Raw genomic sequence first — 18,415 nt, 5'->3', positions numbered from 1 at the left:
TAGCGCCAAAATATTTCCTCGAAAAGTTTTTGCCAATTGACACTAAAGGTCAGAATCTTTCTGTGGGCTTTGTTAAAATAAACAGGGGCACGCCTTTAGTTCCAGTACTTGGGGAATGCAGAAGTTCAAGTGAGTTCAAGGCCAGCCTGGCCTACACTGAGAACCCTGTCTCAAAAAAACCAACCAACCAAACAAACAAACAAACAAAAATAGCCTCTGCAAAGAAGGGAAATAGCTCCTAGGTTGGAAGGCGTCATTGTCCTGGCAACAGTGTGACCCTGTAGTGGGAGGGGAGCGGCATTTAGTGGGCAGGTGGTTACAATGAGAAAAAAAATGAAGCTAGGATTAATGGCTGGGGGGGGGGGGTGGTGGAGAGAATTCCTGCTCTGGCAAAGAGAACATCTGTCAACAAGACCCAGTACTTAACTGGGCGCTGTGAATTTCGCCTGTAGTGCCACTAGGCGATAGAGGCAGGAGGAGGACCAGAAGTTCAAGGCCCTCGAGCTTACACAATCGGTTCCAGGCCAGCCTGGGCTATGTGAGACCCTGTCTCAAAAAACAAAAATCGCTGATCACAAAAACAAGAATACAACACCTAGTGGTCCTTCAATAAAAAAGAAAAAGTCACTCCAGGCACTCGCAGGTCGGCGAAGGAGGCGGCCTGGCCCTTTAAACCCGCGTCGGTTTCCCCTGACGTCACGGGCAGGCGCAGCCCCGCTGTTTACCGCGGCGCGGCGCCTGGTGGCCCAGAGTTCTGCGCCGCGTCCGCCGCTCTTAAAGAGCCCGCGTCCGGGAAGCCTCGGGCCAGGGCCACCGCCACCTCCGCTCTTCGGGCGCGAGCTGACGCCGGGTCTCCGGCCGGGCCCGGCCGGGGTTGCGGGTCGCGGTGCCGCCCACGCGAGCTGGGGTCCGCGTGAGGCCCAGGAGCGGCTCCAGGGAGGGGACGCGTCCTATCTCCGGCCGGGGTTAAAGTTCTGGTCCTGGTGAGATGCTGGAAGCTGCTGCGGCAGCCGCAACGCGCCCGGTCGCTGTCCTGTCGCCAGTCCCCGCCGCCCCGGGCCATGTTCGCACGGAGTCTGCCCTTGTGCTTGCTTCTGGTGGTCGCCGTCGAGAGTCACCTAGGGGCTCTGGGGCCCAAGAACGTCTCGCAAAAAGACGCGGAGTTTGAGCGCACCTACGCGGACGACGTCAACAGCGAGCTGGTCAACATCTACACCTTCAACCACACCGTGACCCGCAACCGGGTGAGCGCGGGGCTCCACTGCGGCAGGGCGGCTGAGAGGGTGGGCGCCCAACCCAGCCTTGATGTCACCCCTGCCCTCTCCGCCAGCTTCCGAGCCTCCCTCCCCTTGCCGAGGCCTCGTTCCCACCAGCTTTCCCTGCAGCTCCAGCTGGGCAGCTTGGGAAGTTCCCTGCCACCAGCTGTGATCTGGACAGGTCTATCCTGGTCCCTACTCTGACTCTCAACCTGGAAGCTGTGTGAGGTCTGAGTGAAGGGGAAACTGGTTTCTATGGGGCTTGCTCAGACAACTCCAAAAGGGGCCAACTTAGAACTGAAAGGCTCTGCTCCAGCAAGTTTTACTGCTCCACTTCACAGGGAGGTGAAGGAGGCAGACCTGCTTGCCTCGGAAAGCCAGCTGGCCTTGTACATTGAAGATGACAGAGATAAGGCCCTCCGCAAGCTGAGTGGCAAGAGAAAGAAAGGGAGTTTGTTTCAGGCTCAGAGCTGGCTCTGATTTCTTACTCATTTCTCCCCAGTGGTGAAAGTAGAAGTGGGTAGCCGGGCCCAGGCAGAGTGTAGCCTCCTGCTCTCCCTCCTAGGCCAGAGCTGGATCGAGTGGGAAGCAGTGGAGTTGAGAATGAGGCATCTGGGCTTTTCTTTGGGATGGAGAGGGATTTGGTTTCTGGCAGGTCAGAATCCATTTCCCTGAACCTTGATCTCTCTTCTTTCAGTCCGGTGTCCCTGGGCATCCTAAAAGTGCTACCCCTTCCTAGATTTGCTTTTGGCAGCCTAAGAAGTAGTAACATTCTTGTGATTTGTCACTTAAACCCTCACTGTTCTGTGTGGCCTCATCCACAGCAAAGGGTGGCTTATTTAGAGGGGAGAGTTGAGGTTCCGAGGTAAAGTCACTTCACAGCTTGGCCCTTGGATTTCAACAGTCTCCGCACTGTTCCTGCCCACCCCTCCCTGCAGGGCTCTGGCCTCCAGAGTAGTTGTGGAACCGGAGCTTCTTGCTGGCTTCCTAGTTCACAAGAGGAAGATTGAGGACACTTCTTGCTGTCCTCTGTCAGTGTGTGCCTGGGCACGTGTGTGCGCACGAGGGCTATCCTGGAATCTCCTAAGGTCTTTTCTGCATATCCTGCAGTTGTCTGGGACCTGCTGCTCCACAGACTGCACATCTTCCAAAAGCAGGCAAACGACGCCAAGCCTCATGTCCCTCGTTGTCAGCCCCTCCTCGAGACAGGGCTTATTCCCACACAAGCAGGCCAGGATGGATAGCCTAGGGCAGAGCAGGGCATACAGTCTGTAGCATCATGTATTTGAGGGACAGAGGGGCTGAGTTTGAGTGGGGGCACTTCTTGTCGTCTGCAGACTGAGGGTGTGCGAGTGTCTGTGAATGTCCTGAACAAGCAGAAAGAGGTGCCTTTGCTGTTCGTGGTCCGCCAGAAAGAAGCTGTTGTGTCCTTCCAGGTGCCCCTAATCCTGCGAGGGCTGTGAGTAGGACCTGGGGATGAAGGGAGGGGCGGCCTAGCCAGGCCTTGAAGGGAGCCTCACCCAGGAGACCCTTCTGTTTCTCCTCCCTGCTCCTTGAGCCCAGTGTCTTGGGAGGTATGGGGACCCGATGGAAAGAACTGGAGCCTCACTTCCCTCTAGTGCCAGGCTGGCTGGGACTAGTCACACCCTGTCTGTCTTGGACTGTAGGTATCAGCGTAAGTACCTCTACCAAAAAGTTGAACGAACTCTGTGTCAGCCCCCCACCAAGAATGAGTCTGAGGTCCAGTTTTTCTATGTGGATGTGTCCACCCTGTCACCAGTCAACACCACTTACCAGCTCCGAGTCAACCGTGTGGACAATTTTGTGCTCAGGTAATCAGGGTCGAGTGAGAGGACCATAAAGCCTCAGGCTTCTTCCCAAGAGTTGGGAGTGACTGTGGGGTTCTTCTCTGCCCTATAGGACTGGGGAGCCGTTTACCTTCAATACCACTGCGGCCCAGCCCCAGGTAAAATCCCTTCTCCAAAATGGGGGGTCTCTAGCCAGGCAGTGGTAGCACATGCCTTTAATCCCAGCACTCAGAAAGCAGAGACAGGCATATTTCTGTGAGTTCAAGGCCAGCCTGGTCTACAAAGCGAGTTCCAGGACAGCCAGGGCTGTTAAACAGAGAAACCCTGTCTCAAACCTCTCCTCCCCAAACCATCCAGCCAAACAAACAAACAAAGGGGATCTCTTAGCCTGGCATGGTGGCTCATGCCCTTAATCCCAGCATTTGGAAGGCAGAAGCAGGGGATATGACACCTTTGAGCTCAAAGCCAGCTTGGTCTACATAGTACATTCCAAGCCAGCCGGGGCTACACAGGAGTCCTGCCTCAGTGTAGCAACAACAACCAAAAGAAAATTGGGGGGACGTCTTGAACATGAGAGCATGAGTAGTCATTGGTTTAGCTAAGGCTACCAGGTCTCTCGGAACTCCTGTGTGGATAGACGGGTTGGCACAGTGCAGTGACTAGGTCTAGATGCTGTCTTCTCCACTTTACCTCTCATGCACTGTCCTGTGTGCCCAGCTGAGGTTGCGGGAGATTGGCGCTCAGGGTCATGCAGAAGAGGGCTACTCATGGTCAAGGCTCTTCTCTCCAGGTAGCTTCATTGCCTGAACCAAGAAGAGTCTGGCACCTCCTTTGTAGGAAACTTAGAGGGGCAGGGAGAGCACCCTCCTGAGACAGCATCCTCCCCTTCCTATGTTCTCAGTACTTTAAGTATGAGTTTCCTGATGGTGTAGACTCTGTAATTGTCAAGGTGACTTCCAAGAAGGCCTTCCCCTGCTCAGTGGTCTCCATCCAGGATGTCCTGGTAAGTTGTCTCTCATTTTATTCTTCACCAGAAAGTAGTTGGGACATTAGAAAAAGGGGCCCAGTTCCGTGTCCATCTGCCTCTTCTTTCCTTCCCCTGTAGTGCCCTGTCTATGATCTAGACAACAACGTGGCCTTCATTGGCATGTACCAGACTATGACTAAGAAGGCAGCCATCACTGTGCAGGTAGGAATGCCCATGACCTGAGAGGTGGGGCTGGCTGATGAACTGAAGGCCTTCCCACACCCTGCACTTGTCTTTCTACCCTTTCCTGCCTTACACGAGGGCTTCCTAAACTTTTCACTGTGATCTTTGTGCTTGAGGAACTTCTCCACTGAGGCATCTCACTGGCTGTTCGTTTTGTTTTTTTGTCTTCAGTCAGCAAGGGATTTTATTCAGGAGGGCGTGACAGTGCAGACGAGACATGCTCCAGAAGAGTGCAGAGCTCACTCAGAAGCACTCCTGTCTGCTACTGTCAGTGCTGAGGGTGCCACTCTGCATACACGAGGAGTACAAAGTGGCAGAAGCGTATTCAGAGCCGTTTTAGAAACCGCTGCATTCTTGCTTTAACGACACATATCCTAATATTGGAAAGGGGGCTGGAGAGATGACTCAGTGGTTAAGAGCACTGGCTGCTCTTCCAAGAGAACCCAGGTTCAATTCCCAGCACCTGCATGGCAGCTCACAACTGCCTGTAACTCCAGTTCCAAGGGATCTGACACCCTCAATGCACATAAAATAAATTAGAAAGAAGTAATATTGGAATGGTACAGTGATTAGCATGGCCCCTGTGAGAAGATAACATGCAAATTCGTGGAGTGTTCCCTAGTTTTAAAAGAGAAATTGTTGAAAATCTTATCCTAATCCCAAATCAAAACTCATTGAGTCCGTTAGCCACGCAAAACAGTTATTTATTTATTTATTTATTTATTGTTGTTTTTTTTAATATTCATTTATTATGTACACAATATTCTTTCTGCATGTATGCCTGAAGGCCAGAAGAGGGCACCAGGCCTCATTACAGATGGTTGTGAGCTACCATGTGGTTGCTGGGAATTGAACTCAGGACCTTTGGAAGAGCAGGCAATGCTCTTAACTGCTGAGCCACCTCTCCAGTCCCCTGCAAAACAGTTTTTTAAACCAAACATCCTATCTAACACAGTCCAACCCCAAGATGTGTGGACTGTCCTCACATGCTTGAGATACAAGGGCAGGAAATTACTTAAATGCTGTCTTTTCTGTTACTAAACCATCATGTTTCTACGAGAGCAGAACACTTGGCGTGTGCGGTAAACACACTGCAGTTCAGAGCATGCAACAGTCCATCAGCCAAGCTGGTTTTCAGACAGTGTTCCTTGGCTTCCTGTGGTGTGATGGCATGCATGGTACAAAGTGCACTTGTGTGTTTAGAACCAAGACTGAGGTGACGTCACCCGATACAGGGTGAGTGCCTTTAGAAGCACCTTGGGTGCAGTATGCCTTCGACTCTGAGTAATTTTTCATTGTCACACATTCAGAAACCTTTTACTGTTGCTGGATTCTTCACCACCCCCATATTCCATTCCTGTGATTGTGGTTATCTGCTATATGTGAGTGGAGCCTGTCTTCTGGCAGGTGCCCCAGACATCCTGTGTGGGTCACGTGCTCACTCACTGTTCACCTTATTGGAGTGTGGGTACAGGTTTGGGCTCCAGCCCTGTCTTCACAAAGATAATGGCAACACTTCTCCTGTGGGTGTGGCTCGGTGGTCGAGCATCTGCCTGCCATTTGAGAGGCCATGTATTAGACCCTCAGCATCACAGAAATGTGAGGGAGGGGGATCTTTGTAAAATTATATACAGGTGGTTCCAGGACAGGCTCCAAAACTACAGAGAAACCCTGTCTCGAAAAACCAAAAAAAAAAAAAAAAAAAAAAAATTATATACAGGAAGAACTTAGAGCATCTGGTCCAGAGTTCCTACTCAGAAAAGAGTGGTGGTGATAATGATGGTCATCACTGTCTTCATCCTCCTCCTCCAGCGTAAAGACTTCCCCAGCAACAGCTTTTATGTGGTAGTGGTGGTGAAGACAGAGGACCAGGCCTGCGGAGGGTCCTTGCCCTTCTACCCTTTTGTGGAAGGTATGTTTCATGTACTGGTTAGGGGTTGGTCAGGCTCATTGGCTTCCCAGGAAGCAGAGGAGTCTCCGTGGCTGTTGGTGGATCTGATGGGATATGAGTTTGAGGCCCTAGACTCTCTGAGGCCAGGTTCCATTAACCCTAGCTAAGTTCCAGTCAGCCGTTTCTTTTCCACTTTGATATTTTACTTCCAGATGATCCGGTGGATCAAGGGCATCGTCAGAAAACCCTGTCAGTACTGGTCTCTCAAGCTGTCACATGTAAGTGTGGGTACCTGAGAAAGATGGACAGATCCCTGCTTCCTCGTCTCAGACCTAGGAAAGAAGTGTTCCTTGAATGGGAAGGGTGACGAGGGCCCTCCTTACCCAGCAGGTGCTGGGTCAGAAAGGAGTGTTCTAAGCAGACTTCCACCCAGTTGATCCCAGGGTCATATGGGACAGGGTCCGTGGCCAAACTGAAGAGCAAGTTCTCATTCATTCCCTGCCACTTAACAATGGAATCTCTGTCCCCTGTCTCTGTGACAGAAATAGTAAAATCTGAGCTGGGTGGTGGTGGCATACACCTTTAATCCCAGCACTTGGGAGGCAGAGCCAGGCAATAGGCAAATCTCCGTGAGTTCAAGGCCATCCTGATCTAGGCCAGTCTCCAGATCTACACAGAGAAACCCTGTCTGGTGGGGGAGGGGGAGAAGAAAAGAAAAGAAATCTGTCCCATCAGATATATTCAGCTGTGAGTTTAATCCGGAATTAGAATATTGGGCCTCTAGTCACTGCTCAGCAATGTCTATTGAGTTATTAAATTGGGGGCGTCCTTTCTAAACTGGAGAATATAAGATCAAAATAAGGAGCTTGGCACAGTAGCACACCCCTCTTTAGTCCCAGTAGTTAGGAGGTAGACACAGGAAGATCAGTAGCTCAGACTCATCCTTGGTTATGAGTTCAGAGCCAGTTTGAACCTGAGACCTTGTCTAAAAACCCAAAACAAAATAGCGATAAAAACAACTGGGGCTGGAGAAATAGCTCGGCTATTAAGAGCACTGGCTGCCTTTCCAGAGGACCCAAGTACCAATCATAACACTCACATGGCGGCTCACAACCATCTGTAGCTCTAGTTCCAGGGGATCTGATGCACTGTTTTGGCCTCCACAGACACCCATGTGATGGTGCATATACATAACATACAAGCAAAGCATAAATTGCGCCCCCATGTATGCTAGGAGTGCAGCTCTTAGGAAGCCCTTAGGTGGGGACGGGGGGGGGGGGCCTGGAAGGTCCTGAGGGCTGGGATGAGAAAAGAGCAGGTGACTGTGGGAATAATGGACAACACAGGAGGCCACCTAGAGGGTACCCTCTCTGAGCTGTGGTTTGAAGGTTAGGTCAACATGGAGTTTTCTAGAAGTAGGAGAGACAGTTCTAGGAAACCACATGAACAGGTGGGCTCAGGCGAGAGTTTGGTGTTTGGAGCAATAGCCAGGTATTGGTTCTGACTGGGCATTGCCTTCAGGGGAGGAGCAGCCAAATCCCAGTGGTCCCTGGGCATCCAGAGGCAGCATGGGAGGGATTGCTGTGTTCTCACTCCTCACCTTCCTGTTTCCTTCCCCGTAGCTGAGGCGTATGTTGGTGGGATGCTCTTTTGCCTGGGCATATTTCTCTCCTTCTACCTGCTGACCGTATTCCTGGCTTGTTGGGAGAACTGGAGGTAAGGTGGAACTCCTGGGCTGTTCCTTCTCTGGAGCAGTTGGGCAGGGGGCATGGAAGAGAGAATGTGGTGGGATCCCAACTGGTCCATGGTGATCTTATAGTTAATTGTCTTCAGGAGTGGGCAAGACGGATACTTGTTGGGATCTGTGGTCCATGGACCATTTGTTTGTAAACAGGCTCATCCCATCATTCCTTCCCAAGCTGGGGACACCCTATTATTCCCTGGTGTGGGAGAAACCCAAGATTCAGGAGTTAAATGGATAGAGAGGATAGAAGGACGGTTAGCCTAGCCTAGGTTAGGGCCTCATCCTGCCTCAATTGTCCTCTGAATTCCTGCAGGCAAAGGAAGAAGACGCTGCTGGTGGCCATAGACCGAGCCTGTCCAGAAAGTGGTATCTCCAGGGAATGGGGGTGGGTGGATCTGCTGTGGGGAGATGGGAAGCAGGGATGGGGAAGGGAAGGGCAGATTGTTGGCTTCTTCATACATATTCAGCCTAGAAGTAACATTTCACAAGTGGAAACAGGCTGGGGTCTTGGCTCACCCCTCCGTAGATATCCTGGAAACTTTCCTGTGGTCTAGCTACACCGCCAGCCTGCCTCAGGCAGTGCCACTCAGCTCAGTCTCAGGTTGTTAACTTTCTATTCTCTCTCTCTCCCATCACTTCTCCCTCCTGCTTGGACCTCTCTCTCAGCTTCTCTCCTTGGTAAGCTCCAGGTGCTGCGGGCAGAGGAGCTGCTGCTGGGGGAGGAAGGCGAAGCATGAGGACTGTCTAGGGAGGGCCTTGGCACCAGATGCATTTCCTTGGCGGCCCGGGGTACCCTGTAACTGACTCTGTAGTCCAAGCTTGTCTCAAACATGTAGCTCTCTTGCTGTCTTAGCTAGGCTAGTGCTGTGGTTATAGGCATGAGCGACCAAGCCCAGCTTGTCCCGTCCCCACATTTAGGATATTAGGTGGCACGTTTGCTTGGAGTGACGTGGTTGTTGAGTGAGGTAGGTTTTGCGGCCTGTGTTTTCTTTACTGCTGGCATGGCTTCTCTGCGACTGTCTTTTCCAGCTTCTCCCCTTTCTTTTCTCTGGCTTTTGGCTTGCTCTTGCTCACAGCCTAAGAGGACCTTGACTTCTCATTGCAGGTCATCCTCGGGTCTTGACTGATTCGTTTCCTGGCAGCGCCCCTTACGAGGGTTATAACTATGGTTCCTTCGGTATGTGTCAAAGTCAGGACTGTATTTGCCAGCGCCCAGCCACAGCTGCTTCTGCTGCCACCCCGTTGGCTATGCCCCTGCAGCTACTTGGGGCTCTCTAGGAACAGATCTAGAGTCTCATTCTGAGGTCACTCGCACCTGCCTCACCACTTTTTCCTGCCTGCAGACAATGGTTCCGGATCTACTGATGGACTGGTTGAAAGCACAGGTTCAGGGGACCACTCCTACAATTCCCAGGGTGAGTGGGCCTGGAAGTGGGCTGTGTGCTACAGGGCTGCTGTTGACTAGGTGAAACTTCTGGTGGGCGGCTGCCTCTCTGCCAGATGCTGGAACCAGGGAAGGGCTGCTCTTCTGCCCCCTCCTTGCTCTCTTTCCTACCGGGCTTCAGTTCCCCCTGTAACTTTACCTTTCCTTTGAAGGGCACGACCAGTTCAAGCGGCGCCTTCCCTCTGGCCAGATGCGGCAGCTGTGCATTGCCATGGGTAGATGTGGGGAGGGGGTAGGGCTGCCCTGCCAATCAATTCCTGCCTGGATGGTCAGCCACTGGAGCTGGCCATCTCTGGGGCCAGAAAGATGCTTAGTGCATGGCTTCCCTATCAAGTGCCACCAGTGCCAGCCCATGTGTCTTCTGAGATAGACAGGCACTGGCCGCCAGTCAGACATCCTAGTTCACTGTCCTCTTGCCAGTGTCCTCCCTCCCTGGCTTGCTGGCCAAGGGTTCCTGGGTCTAGGTGTCACCTTCTGGCCTTTAGGGGCTTTGGCCAGGTGAGGTACCAGGAGGAGATGAAGACTGAGGACGAGTGCTCTTTCTCAAGCCCTTGCCTGTGTACCAGGGCTTTAACCCAAGGGTGGCCATGCATGTCTTCTCAGAACCCAACAGGACTGGGCATCTTCTAATCTGCATGATTGGCCAAGTGCAATCTTGTTACTTGTGTCTGGGGTCCACTCAGTGTTGTGGCCTGGAGAGCCCCAGCTCAGGGACCAGAGCCAGGAGTGGAGCAGGGCTGGAGTCATTGCCGTGCAGTGGCTTCTGGCAGGGCTCCGCACTGGTTCCCACTGACTTAGGAGTACATCTCCTCTCAGCACCCGAGCCATCTGTCCTACTGCTGTGAACCCTGGCCCACAATTCACTTCTTCCCCACTGTTGAATAATTTTGACAGTTGCTTCTGATGGGTGGGAGCAGACCCAGTGTTTGGTCCTCTTGGCCCAAGTCTTTTCCTTTGGCGTTCCTAGACCGCTCCTTTGACCCAGTGGGTACTCGGCCACGATTGGACTCGATGAGCTCCGTGGAAGAGGATGACTATGACACACTGACTGATATTGATTCTGACAAAAATGTCATTCGCACCAAGGTGTGACACATGGACGGCCTGGCCCTGGTCAGGGGTTTCTGAAGGAAGGGACTTGGTGTTGAGGTCCCACCCGGCACATCTCTGTGGCATGTTAGGGAAGCAGAAAGAAAGAGCTGAGCTGGGACAGGGAAGATCGATTCCAAGAGAAATCAGCCTGACCTCCAACCCCTTCCAGACCAATTGGGCAAGCCGTCTTGGCCTAATTAGCCACAGAAATGGGGAGTCCCAGAACCCTGCCCACTGACCTCATGTGTCTACCCTCACCTGGGTGGCAGGGGTTCTCCCAGGCCCGGGGTGAGTGAGACTCACTCCTGCTTCTCCTCAGCAATATCTCTGTGTGGCTGATCTGGCACGAAAGGACAAACGTGTTTTGCGGAAAAAGTACCAGATTTACTTCTGGTGAGTAGGCTACACAGACAGGGACTCCTGTTACTATGGGGCAGCTCCTAGGGTCCTGCCCACCTTACCACGGCCCTCCCGCCCCTCAGGAACATAGCCACCATTGCGATCTTCTACGCCCTTCCTGTGGTGCAGCTGGTGATCACCTACCAGACGGTGAGAGGGGAGGGTTGGAGCAACTGCATGTGACTGCCTCCCCTGCAGAGCCTTTGCATGCAGAGAGAGACTGAGTGCATAGGTTCAGGGACCAGCTTTCAGATCCCAACTCGAGGCTCTGGTTTCTGAGCATCAGCTCCTTCATCTGCAGACTGGGGGCGGGTCTAGAAAATAGAGGTCACAGGACTTTGTAAATTTAACTTCCCTTCCCTCTCCTTTCTGTGAGACAATAACTTAAGGAGTTTTCAGTCACATCTATAAAAAGGACAGTAGCAGGCCTCTGCACCACCTGAAACACACACTGTACAGGAGTACCAGCTGGGTACTGCGTACACACGTCAGCCATGCTGACTGCTCTTGTTTTGCCAGTTGGACCCCTGGAGTGTGCTGGAGTGTGGTACGGGCTCCTTACTGAGTCAGGCGTGTCAATAGCTTTGCACCTCCACCCCTCACAGGTGGTGAATGTCACAGGGAACCAGGACATCTGCTACTACAACTTCCTCTGTGCCCACCCACTGGGCAACCTCAGGTGGGGATTGTGCTGGCCCAGGGGTGGGTAGGGTAGGCAGCAGTGAGCAGGGCAGGGTGGGGCTTTGTACAGCCTGCTGGGCAGAAGAATGCAAAGGGCCTGAGGGCCCGAATGTAAGCTTAGTGCCTATCTTGTCCCTTCTAGCGCCTTTAACAACATCCTCAGCAACCTGGGGTACATCCTGCTGGGACTGCTCTTCCTGCTCATCATTCTGCAGCGAGAGATCAATCACAACCGGGCCCTGATGCGAAATGACCTCTATGCTTTGGTAAGCCAGCCACTGCCCACCAAGGCTTCCTCCTGGCAAACTGACCTTGCCTAGTCCAACTCTGCTCTATCTAATCTGACCCTGTCATACCCTGTTCTGTTCTGATTTGCCCAGGTCCTCCCTGTCCTGCTCTGCCCTGCCCTGCCTTGCCTTGCCCTGCCCTGCCTTGCCCAGGTCCTCCCTATCTTCCCTGCCCTACCCAGGTCTGCCTTTCCCTGTCTAGGTCCTCCCTGTCCTGCCCTTCTCAGCCCAGATCTGTCCTGCTCTGGTCTAGTCTGTCCAGGTCCTTCTTGCCCTGCCCTGCCCAGGTCCTCCCTGCCTCACCCTACCTGCCCTGCCCTGCCTCACCCTGTCTTGCCCAGGTCCTCCCTGCCTCGCCCTGCCCTGCCCTGCCCAGGTCCTTCCTGCCTCACCCTGCCTGCACTGCCCAGGTCCTCCCTGCCTTGTCCTGCCCTGCCCTCCCTTACCCAGGTCTGCCCTGCCCTGCCCTGCTGGGTTCTGCCCTGCCCACAATTCCCCCTACTCTCCCTTGCCTTCTGCTCTATCCTACCCGCTCTTGCCCTGCCCTTTCTACCTCTTCCCTGCTCAGCTGTTTTACCTGCCCTACTTTGTTCTGCTCTGTCTTGCACAACCCACCCTGCTACCCACTCACCACATAGCCCAGTCCTTTTCCTCTTCCCCTCTCCTTGGGTCTCCTCTCAGGACCCTTCTCTTCCCACCTCACTTTTACTTCCCTTCCTTTTTTTTCTCCACACAGGAGTGTGGGATCCCCAAACACTTCGGTCTCTTCTATGCCATGGGCACAGCACTAATGATGGAGGGACTGCTGAGTGCCTGTTACCATGTCTGCCCCAACTACACCAACTTCCAGTTTGGTGAGTGCTACCTCTTGTCTGCTGAACCTCCACCATCCCAGGTAGCTGGTACGAAACTCGGAGGCTGGCTTCTGAGTGCAGCTTCACATATTAGAAGATGGCCAGCTAGCTGGACGGTGGTGGCGCACACCTTTAATCCCAGCACTTGGGAGGCAGAGGCAGACAGATCTCTGTGAGTTTGAAACCAGTTCCAGGACAGACTCCAAAGCTACAAGAGAAACCCTGTCTTGGGGAAAAGAAAAAAAGATGGCCAGTTAAACCAAGTGGCGGTAGTGCACACATTTAATCCCAGATCTCTATGAGTTCAAGGCCAGCCTGGTCTACAGAGTGAGTTCCCAGGACAGTCAGAGCTACACAGAGAAACCCATCTTGAAAAAAAAAAAAGAAAGAAAGAAAAAGGAGAAGATGGCTATCTGCCCTGCTTCTTCTCCATTCATTCCTACAGAGACTCTGAAAAATCCTCAGGATCTGAAGTGCTGACCCTCCAACTTGCTCATGGCATTCCAAGGTCTGGGCTGGGTGTTCTGCGTGGAGTCTCAGTGGGTGTCTCTTTAGCTCATGCCCTATTCCCACCCAGACACCTCATTCATGTACATGATTGCTGGACTCTGCATGCTGAAGCTCTACCAGAAGCGGCACCCAGACATCAACGCCAGCGCCTACAGCGCATATGCCTGCTTGGCCATCGTCATCTTCTTCTCCGTTCTGGGCGTGGTGAGGGCCTGCTCTACTCCCTATACCTCATAGGAAAGGCGCATGCGCACACATGTCCTCCACTGCAGGAGAGCTCCTGCATCTTCCCTAAGGGGCTGTCCTGGGTCCCTCTATAATCGCAGCCTAACCAAACAGCCTGCCCTAGTCAGGATCCAGTTTAGGGGGGCATGGGAATAGCTGCCCTCACCACCCCCTCACCCCACATTGGGGGCTCCCCCACAGGTTTTTGGCAAAGGGAACACAGCCTTCTGGATCGTCTTCTCAGTCATCCATATCATTTCCACCCTGCTCCTCAGCACTCAGCTCTATTACATGGGCCGCTGGAAGCTGGGTGAGAGCCTGCGCAGGGCAGGGTGGCTGAGGTGCGGGGACCTTAGGTACCTGGACACACAGGAACCTTTCATTTCTCTTTGGCTGGGCTGGAGGAGTCACTGGGTGGGAAGTCCAGAGGGCTCCTGGACATTGCTGTGCTTGCCCTCTGAAGTCCCCGCCTGCTCATTGCAGACTCTGGAATCTTCCGCCGCATCCTCCATGTGGTTTACACAGACTGCATCCGGCAGTGCAGCGGGCCCCTTTATACGGTACCTGCCCCGCTCCCTGACCCCTTCCTCCTCTGACTCCCTCCTCCCTATGGGGTGGATCAAGGTGTGTCAGTGTACCTCGGGTAGCATGGGAATAGGCTGACTTGAGCCTTCTGCCACTTCTCTCCCTGTCTCTCTTCCCCCTCTCAGTCCCTGTGTCTCTGCTTCCCTCCAGGACCGCATGGTACTTCTGGTCATGGGCAACATTATCAACTGGTCTCTGTGAGTGTGGCCATTGGCTATGGAGTCAGCTGGGGCCTTAGTCAGCCACTAGCTGACTTAGGGGGCTATAGACGATTTTGGAGCATTGAACATAAAGAATGGGGGCTAAAGAGAGAGGTGTTAGCTCCTGGGCTTCTAGAACCTTCTGTAGACTTCTGAAAACAGTCCAATATAATGATGAGGCCTGGTAGGGTGTGGACAGAGGTGAGGCCCTCCCTCTTCCCCCAGACACACTCCCTCTTTCAGGGCTGCATATGGACTCATCATGCGCCCCAATGATTTTGCCTCCTACTTGCTGGCAATTGGCATCTGCAACCTGCTGCTTTATTTTGCCTTCTACATCATTATGAAGGTGAGTGGGAGGGGGCTGAGCTGCTTCAGTCGTGGATAGAGTGGGGCACCGAGAGGACGGGAGCTTTTCTGTCCATGGGTCTATGACAATGAGGTTTGGGGTGGCTTGAGTCTCTTGTATGTACCCTTCGGAGCCACCTGCTAAGCAAGTGCTCTGCCACCAAGCCATGTCCCAGCCTGAGTCCACGGGACCTGTAATAGACCAGACCTCTGAGAACTGGTCCTCCCAATGTCTTCCACATTGTACAATGTGAAGGAGTGCCCACATTGTTGGCTTTGATGGCTCAGGGATCTGGGTACGTGGACACCTAGCTTAGGGTGGATAGTGGGTCAAGACACAAGGCGCCGGCATGAGACTTGGTTGGGTTCTGTGATTGGAGCCCTGTAAATCTGGGAGGGCCCAGTAAGAAGGTGGGCAGTGGCCTTGCTGACAGCCGCTGCTTCCCCAGCTCCGCAGTGGAGAGAGAATCAAGCTTATCCCCCTGCTCTGCATCATCTGCACCTCCGTGGTCTGGGGCTTTGCCCTCTTCTTCTTCTTCCAGGGACTCAGCACGTGGCAGGTGAGTGCTTACCTCAAGACTTAAAGCAAACCAATGCATGGCAAGTTCTCCACCTGGGACCAGGCCTTTCCTGGTTACTTCTTATTAAAACCTCCTGATGAATGTGCCATCATGGCCATCTGGGCCTGTTACTTCAAAGGCAGCCGAGTCTCAGGGAAGCCAAGTGACCTCCCTCAGGGCATAGAGCTAGTATGTGGCAGCTTTGGTTTCAAACCAGACACGTCAGTCTCTTTACTGCCTCAAAGGACACACTGTAAATCTGTGATAGAACCGATTTGTCTGCCAGGCATTGTGGTTTAGTCTTTAATCCTAGCACTTGTGAGGCAGAGGCAGGCAGATCTCTGGGAGTTCAAGCCTGGTCTACAGAGTGAGTTCCCGGACAGCCAGGGCCACATAGAGAAACCCTGTCTTAAAAACAAGAACATTACATGGCCTCTGCCCGTATAGCGTTGAATTCAGAATGTAATTCAAAAGAGACTGCTAGCTCATGTCTGGGGTTTTGTTCGCTTTAAAGTCCAGGATCAAAACTGTGTCTCTGCACATGCTAAGTACATGCTCTGCCACTAAGGTCCACCCCCCCATATCTAGTTCATGTTTGAAATGGAAGACGAAAGCAAGTCAAGGTAGTGGAGTGTGCAGGAGAGGGGAGGGTGAGGTTTCTGGGTTAGAAGTCCTGGGAGAGCTTCCTGGAGGAGGCAGGCTTTATTCTTGGCCATAGTCTTATGCATAGAGCCGCATAACTCAGGTCCTTCTGCCTGAGCAGTCACACAGAGGTTGGAATGTGAGAGCACACTGATGTGGGAGCCCGGCACAGGGTCAGACATGCCTTGTCTGTGGCCTCAGCACAGGCTGTTCCAGATACAGACAGGGTCAGAAAATGGTTGTGGCCTGGAGGTGTGGGTAGAGTAGGGAGGATCTGGACTGACAGCCATGGCCACTGTTTTGGGGAACAGGGTATGGTCTAATATAGTACTTGGGGCAAAAGCGCCCTGAGGTCACTTGAGAGCAAGGCGGCAGTTGAGTTGGGCTCTCTGAGTGGAAGCTGTGCTCCCAGTCGCCTGCCCGCTGCTGGAAAGAGAAGACAGGTCTGGCGAGGATGAGTGAGATGCAGAGGATGGAACTGGTCATTGTTGGCTGGAGAGAGAGTGAGGCACGAGAGTTCCTGCCAGGGACGTGGGGGGGGGGGGGCGCCATGGAGTGGATCGGAGCAGGGCTTGAACCTGGCCTTGCCACAGCAGAGTCAGTAGGCTGCTGGCCCTGTCCCTTTGCCAGAAAACACCCGCAGAGTCCAGGGAACACAACCGTGACTGCATCCTCCTTGACTTCTTTGATGATCATGACATCTGGCACTTCCTGTCCTCCATTGCCATGTTTGGGTCCTTTCTGGTATGTGGGATGTACCTGGCCTGAGGGTGGAAGGGGTGGTAGAGCATATGGCCCCTCCTTTCCTGACCCTCTGTCCACCCTTAGGTTTTGCTGACATTGGATGATGACTTAGACACAGTACAGCGAGACAAGATCTATGTCTTCTAGCAGTATCCTAGAACCCAGACTTCACCTCTCGGGGCCCCTTCATCACCTGCCAGGTGCCGCCGTAGCACCAAGGGTGTGAGTCCCAGCTCTGCTGCCCAGCATCGGATGGTTAGCAGGACATCGAGATTCCAGCCCAGGCCTGACTCAGGACAGTTACTGGTGGCACCGAGCCTTGCGGTTGCCTCTGCTGTGGAAGAGGCCTGCTCCCCATTCCCCAAACACTGGCCAAATTGCTGCTTCTCAGTGTTGGGTCCTCCCCAGGACCCTTGTCCATCCATCTGTCTTGTCTATCCACTGGCTCTCCATTGTCCCTTTGGAGAAGGAAGGTGGGAGGGCAATGTCCTGTCCCATTTCATGCCTCTGTTCTCCCCATCCCTTCCCTCCTCTCAGCCTAGGACCCGCAGCCTGCCCTTCCTCCCATGCCCTGCTCCAGGACCCTAGTCAGGTGCCTGATTCTCTGTCCAGCACCAGGACCCCAGTTCTCTCTGGGCCTGCAGCTGGCTGCTATCACTGCCCACTCTGGCCTGCCAGGATGGATGCAGGTAGGAGACTGGGGCCTGGCCAGCTGGTGCCAGGTTTATGGTGCTAAGGCCTGCAAGGGCCTAGGTACGACCCTCCTCCCTCGACCTGTGCTTGGAGCTGGCTCTTGAGCAGTGAGAATCAGCCCGGTTTGAGTCTGATCTGGGGGGCTGAGTTCAGAGGTCACTTCCTCATCCCAACAGCCACCAGAATGATGCCAGCACCAGGGTTGGTGGGATGTGGCAACTCACTGTCCCCTTCTGCACCCAAAGTCCTGCCAAGCCCCAGCTGGGGGCCTCTCAGTGCCATTGACACTGCCCAAGAATGTCCAGAGGCCATGGCGGAATAGTGCCAAGCACACAGCCCTTTCTTTCTCTTTCACGGCAGCAGGAGCCCCAGTGCCTGTTTTAGAAAGGGAGGGACATGCCAGGTCTCTGTGTGTCCTTGGCCCTGCCTCACTACAGGACTCAGGGCTGGCTTCTGAGTTCCGTCAGTATTTAGCCAAGTTCTGTGTTAGTCACATGGGCCTAAGAGCCTTGGTGTTTACATGGAGTCACCCAGCTCTGGGCCCTGGCCACTCTGCTCCTTGGCTCCCCTTCACACCACCAAGTTCATTCCAGATGCCAAGGGGGCTGGGGTCCAGGAATGTATTTCATTCTCTCGGCCGTGTTTTTATAGCTCTTGGACGGGGAGAGGAGGCAGGTCTGGGTCTGTGTTTCGGAGCTCGGTTCCATGTCTCAATGCTACGGCTGCAGTTCTGTCTCTATGAATTGAGTGCATTTAATAAAGACAACCAGACCTGGGACCTGGGCTCTTACTCTTTTGTTGGGGGGTACAGGAGCCTCCCGTTTCTTCTGGCTTTCCCTTCCCGTTTGTTTCTGTGCAGGGCTGCACTGGAAGCTAGTTCCTGGCTTCCCCCAGGGTGCTCCTCAGCCTCAGGTCACCTGCTAATTCTGTAAACATTTGACCCTACCCTGCACCAAGCACTGTGCTCACAAGAAGGAGCAAGATGCTGAAAGTGTCTCTGTGTCTTCTCCCCTGGGATAACACCCTTCTCCTGGCACACAGCACCTGCCTCTGCCCACCAGGTAGAGGCCAGCATCCCTTCCAACCAGTAGGCAGAAGCGTGTCCCAGCCATGCCCATCTATACATGTACCTGAAGTGGGCAGAGAGCTTGCAGATCACGGTTTTAAGAGCTTTTCAGACCGGGCGGTGGTGGTACACGCTTTTAATTCCAGCACTCGGGGAACAGAGGCAGGTGGGTCTCC

General features: G+C 53.5%; 1 protein-coding gene and 1 pseudogene across 3 annotated transcripts; both read left to right on the top strand.

Moving 5' to 3' along the window:
* Window positions 1-764: 764 nt before the first annotated feature.
* Window positions 765-17,943, top strand: Sidt2 (SID1 transmembrane family member 2). 3 transcript variants are annotated; one of them, XM_057766863.1, is made up of 27 exons: window positions 765-1,244; window positions 2,594-2,715; window positions 2,924-3,088; window positions 3,177-3,222; window positions 3,966-4,067; window positions 4,170-4,253; window positions 6,087-6,186; window positions 6,378-6,443; window positions 7,788-7,881; window positions 8,223-8,275; window positions 9,015-9,086; window positions 9,253-9,324; window positions 9,506-9,568; window positions 10,321-10,439; window positions 10,765-10,838; window positions 10,928-10,994; window positions 11,450-11,523; window positions 11,668-11,791; window positions 12,549-12,666; window positions 13,244-13,380; window positions 13,603-13,711; window positions 13,885-13,961; window positions 14,137-14,183; window positions 14,430-14,535; window positions 14,984-15,094; window positions 16,367-16,480; window positions 16,565-17,943. In XM_057766863.1, the coding sequence occupies exons 1-27, from the start codon at window positions 1,062-1,064 to the stop codon at window positions 16,625-16,627; spliced, it is 2,562 nt and encodes an 853-aa protein (XP_057622846.1). In that variant the 5' UTR covers window positions 765-1,061; the 3' UTR covers window positions 16,628-17,943. The 3 variants fall into 3 exon arrangements, 2 of the variants coding, with proteins under 2 accessions (XP_057622846.1, XP_057622847.1); XM_057766864.1 differs by lacking the exon at window positions 9,506-9,568; XR_009056987.1 differs by lacking the exons at window positions 16,367-16,480; window positions 16,565-17,943 and having other exon boundaries at window positions 14,112-14,183.
* On the top strand, window positions 4,800-4,900 carry LOC130873996 (U6 spliceosomal RNA; annotated as a pseudogene).
* Window positions 17,944-18,415: the final 472 nt, after the last annotated feature.

The sequence above is a fragment of the Chionomys nivalis genome, chromosome 4 (assembly GCF_950005125.1).
Source record: "Chionomys nivalis chromosome 4, mChiNiv1.1, whole genome shotgun sequence".
NCBI lineage: Eukaryota > Metazoa > Chordata > Mammalia > Rodentia > Cricetidae > Chionomys > Chionomys nivalis.
Note: the sequence above shows the minus strand (reverse complement) of the source record. Positions and strands in the feature narration are given on the sequence as shown.

What these genes read in the sequence shown, in the direction of transcription:
- Sidt2 (XM_057766863.1), top strand. Translation starts at nt 1,062, where the DNA reads ATGTTCGCACGGAGTCTGCCCTTGTGCTTGCTTCTGGTGGTCGCCGTC. An exon ending in TTATAACTATGGTTCCTTCG is followed by an intron (nt 9,087 to 9,252) that starts GTATGTGTCAAA and finishes TCCTGCCTGCAG; the next exon opens with ACAATGGTTCCGGATCTACT. An exon ending in TCTTCTCCGTTCTGGGCGTG is followed by an intron (nt 13,381 to 13,602) that starts GTGAGGGCCTGC and finishes GCTCCCCCACAG; the next exon opens with GTTTTTGGCAAAGGGAACAC.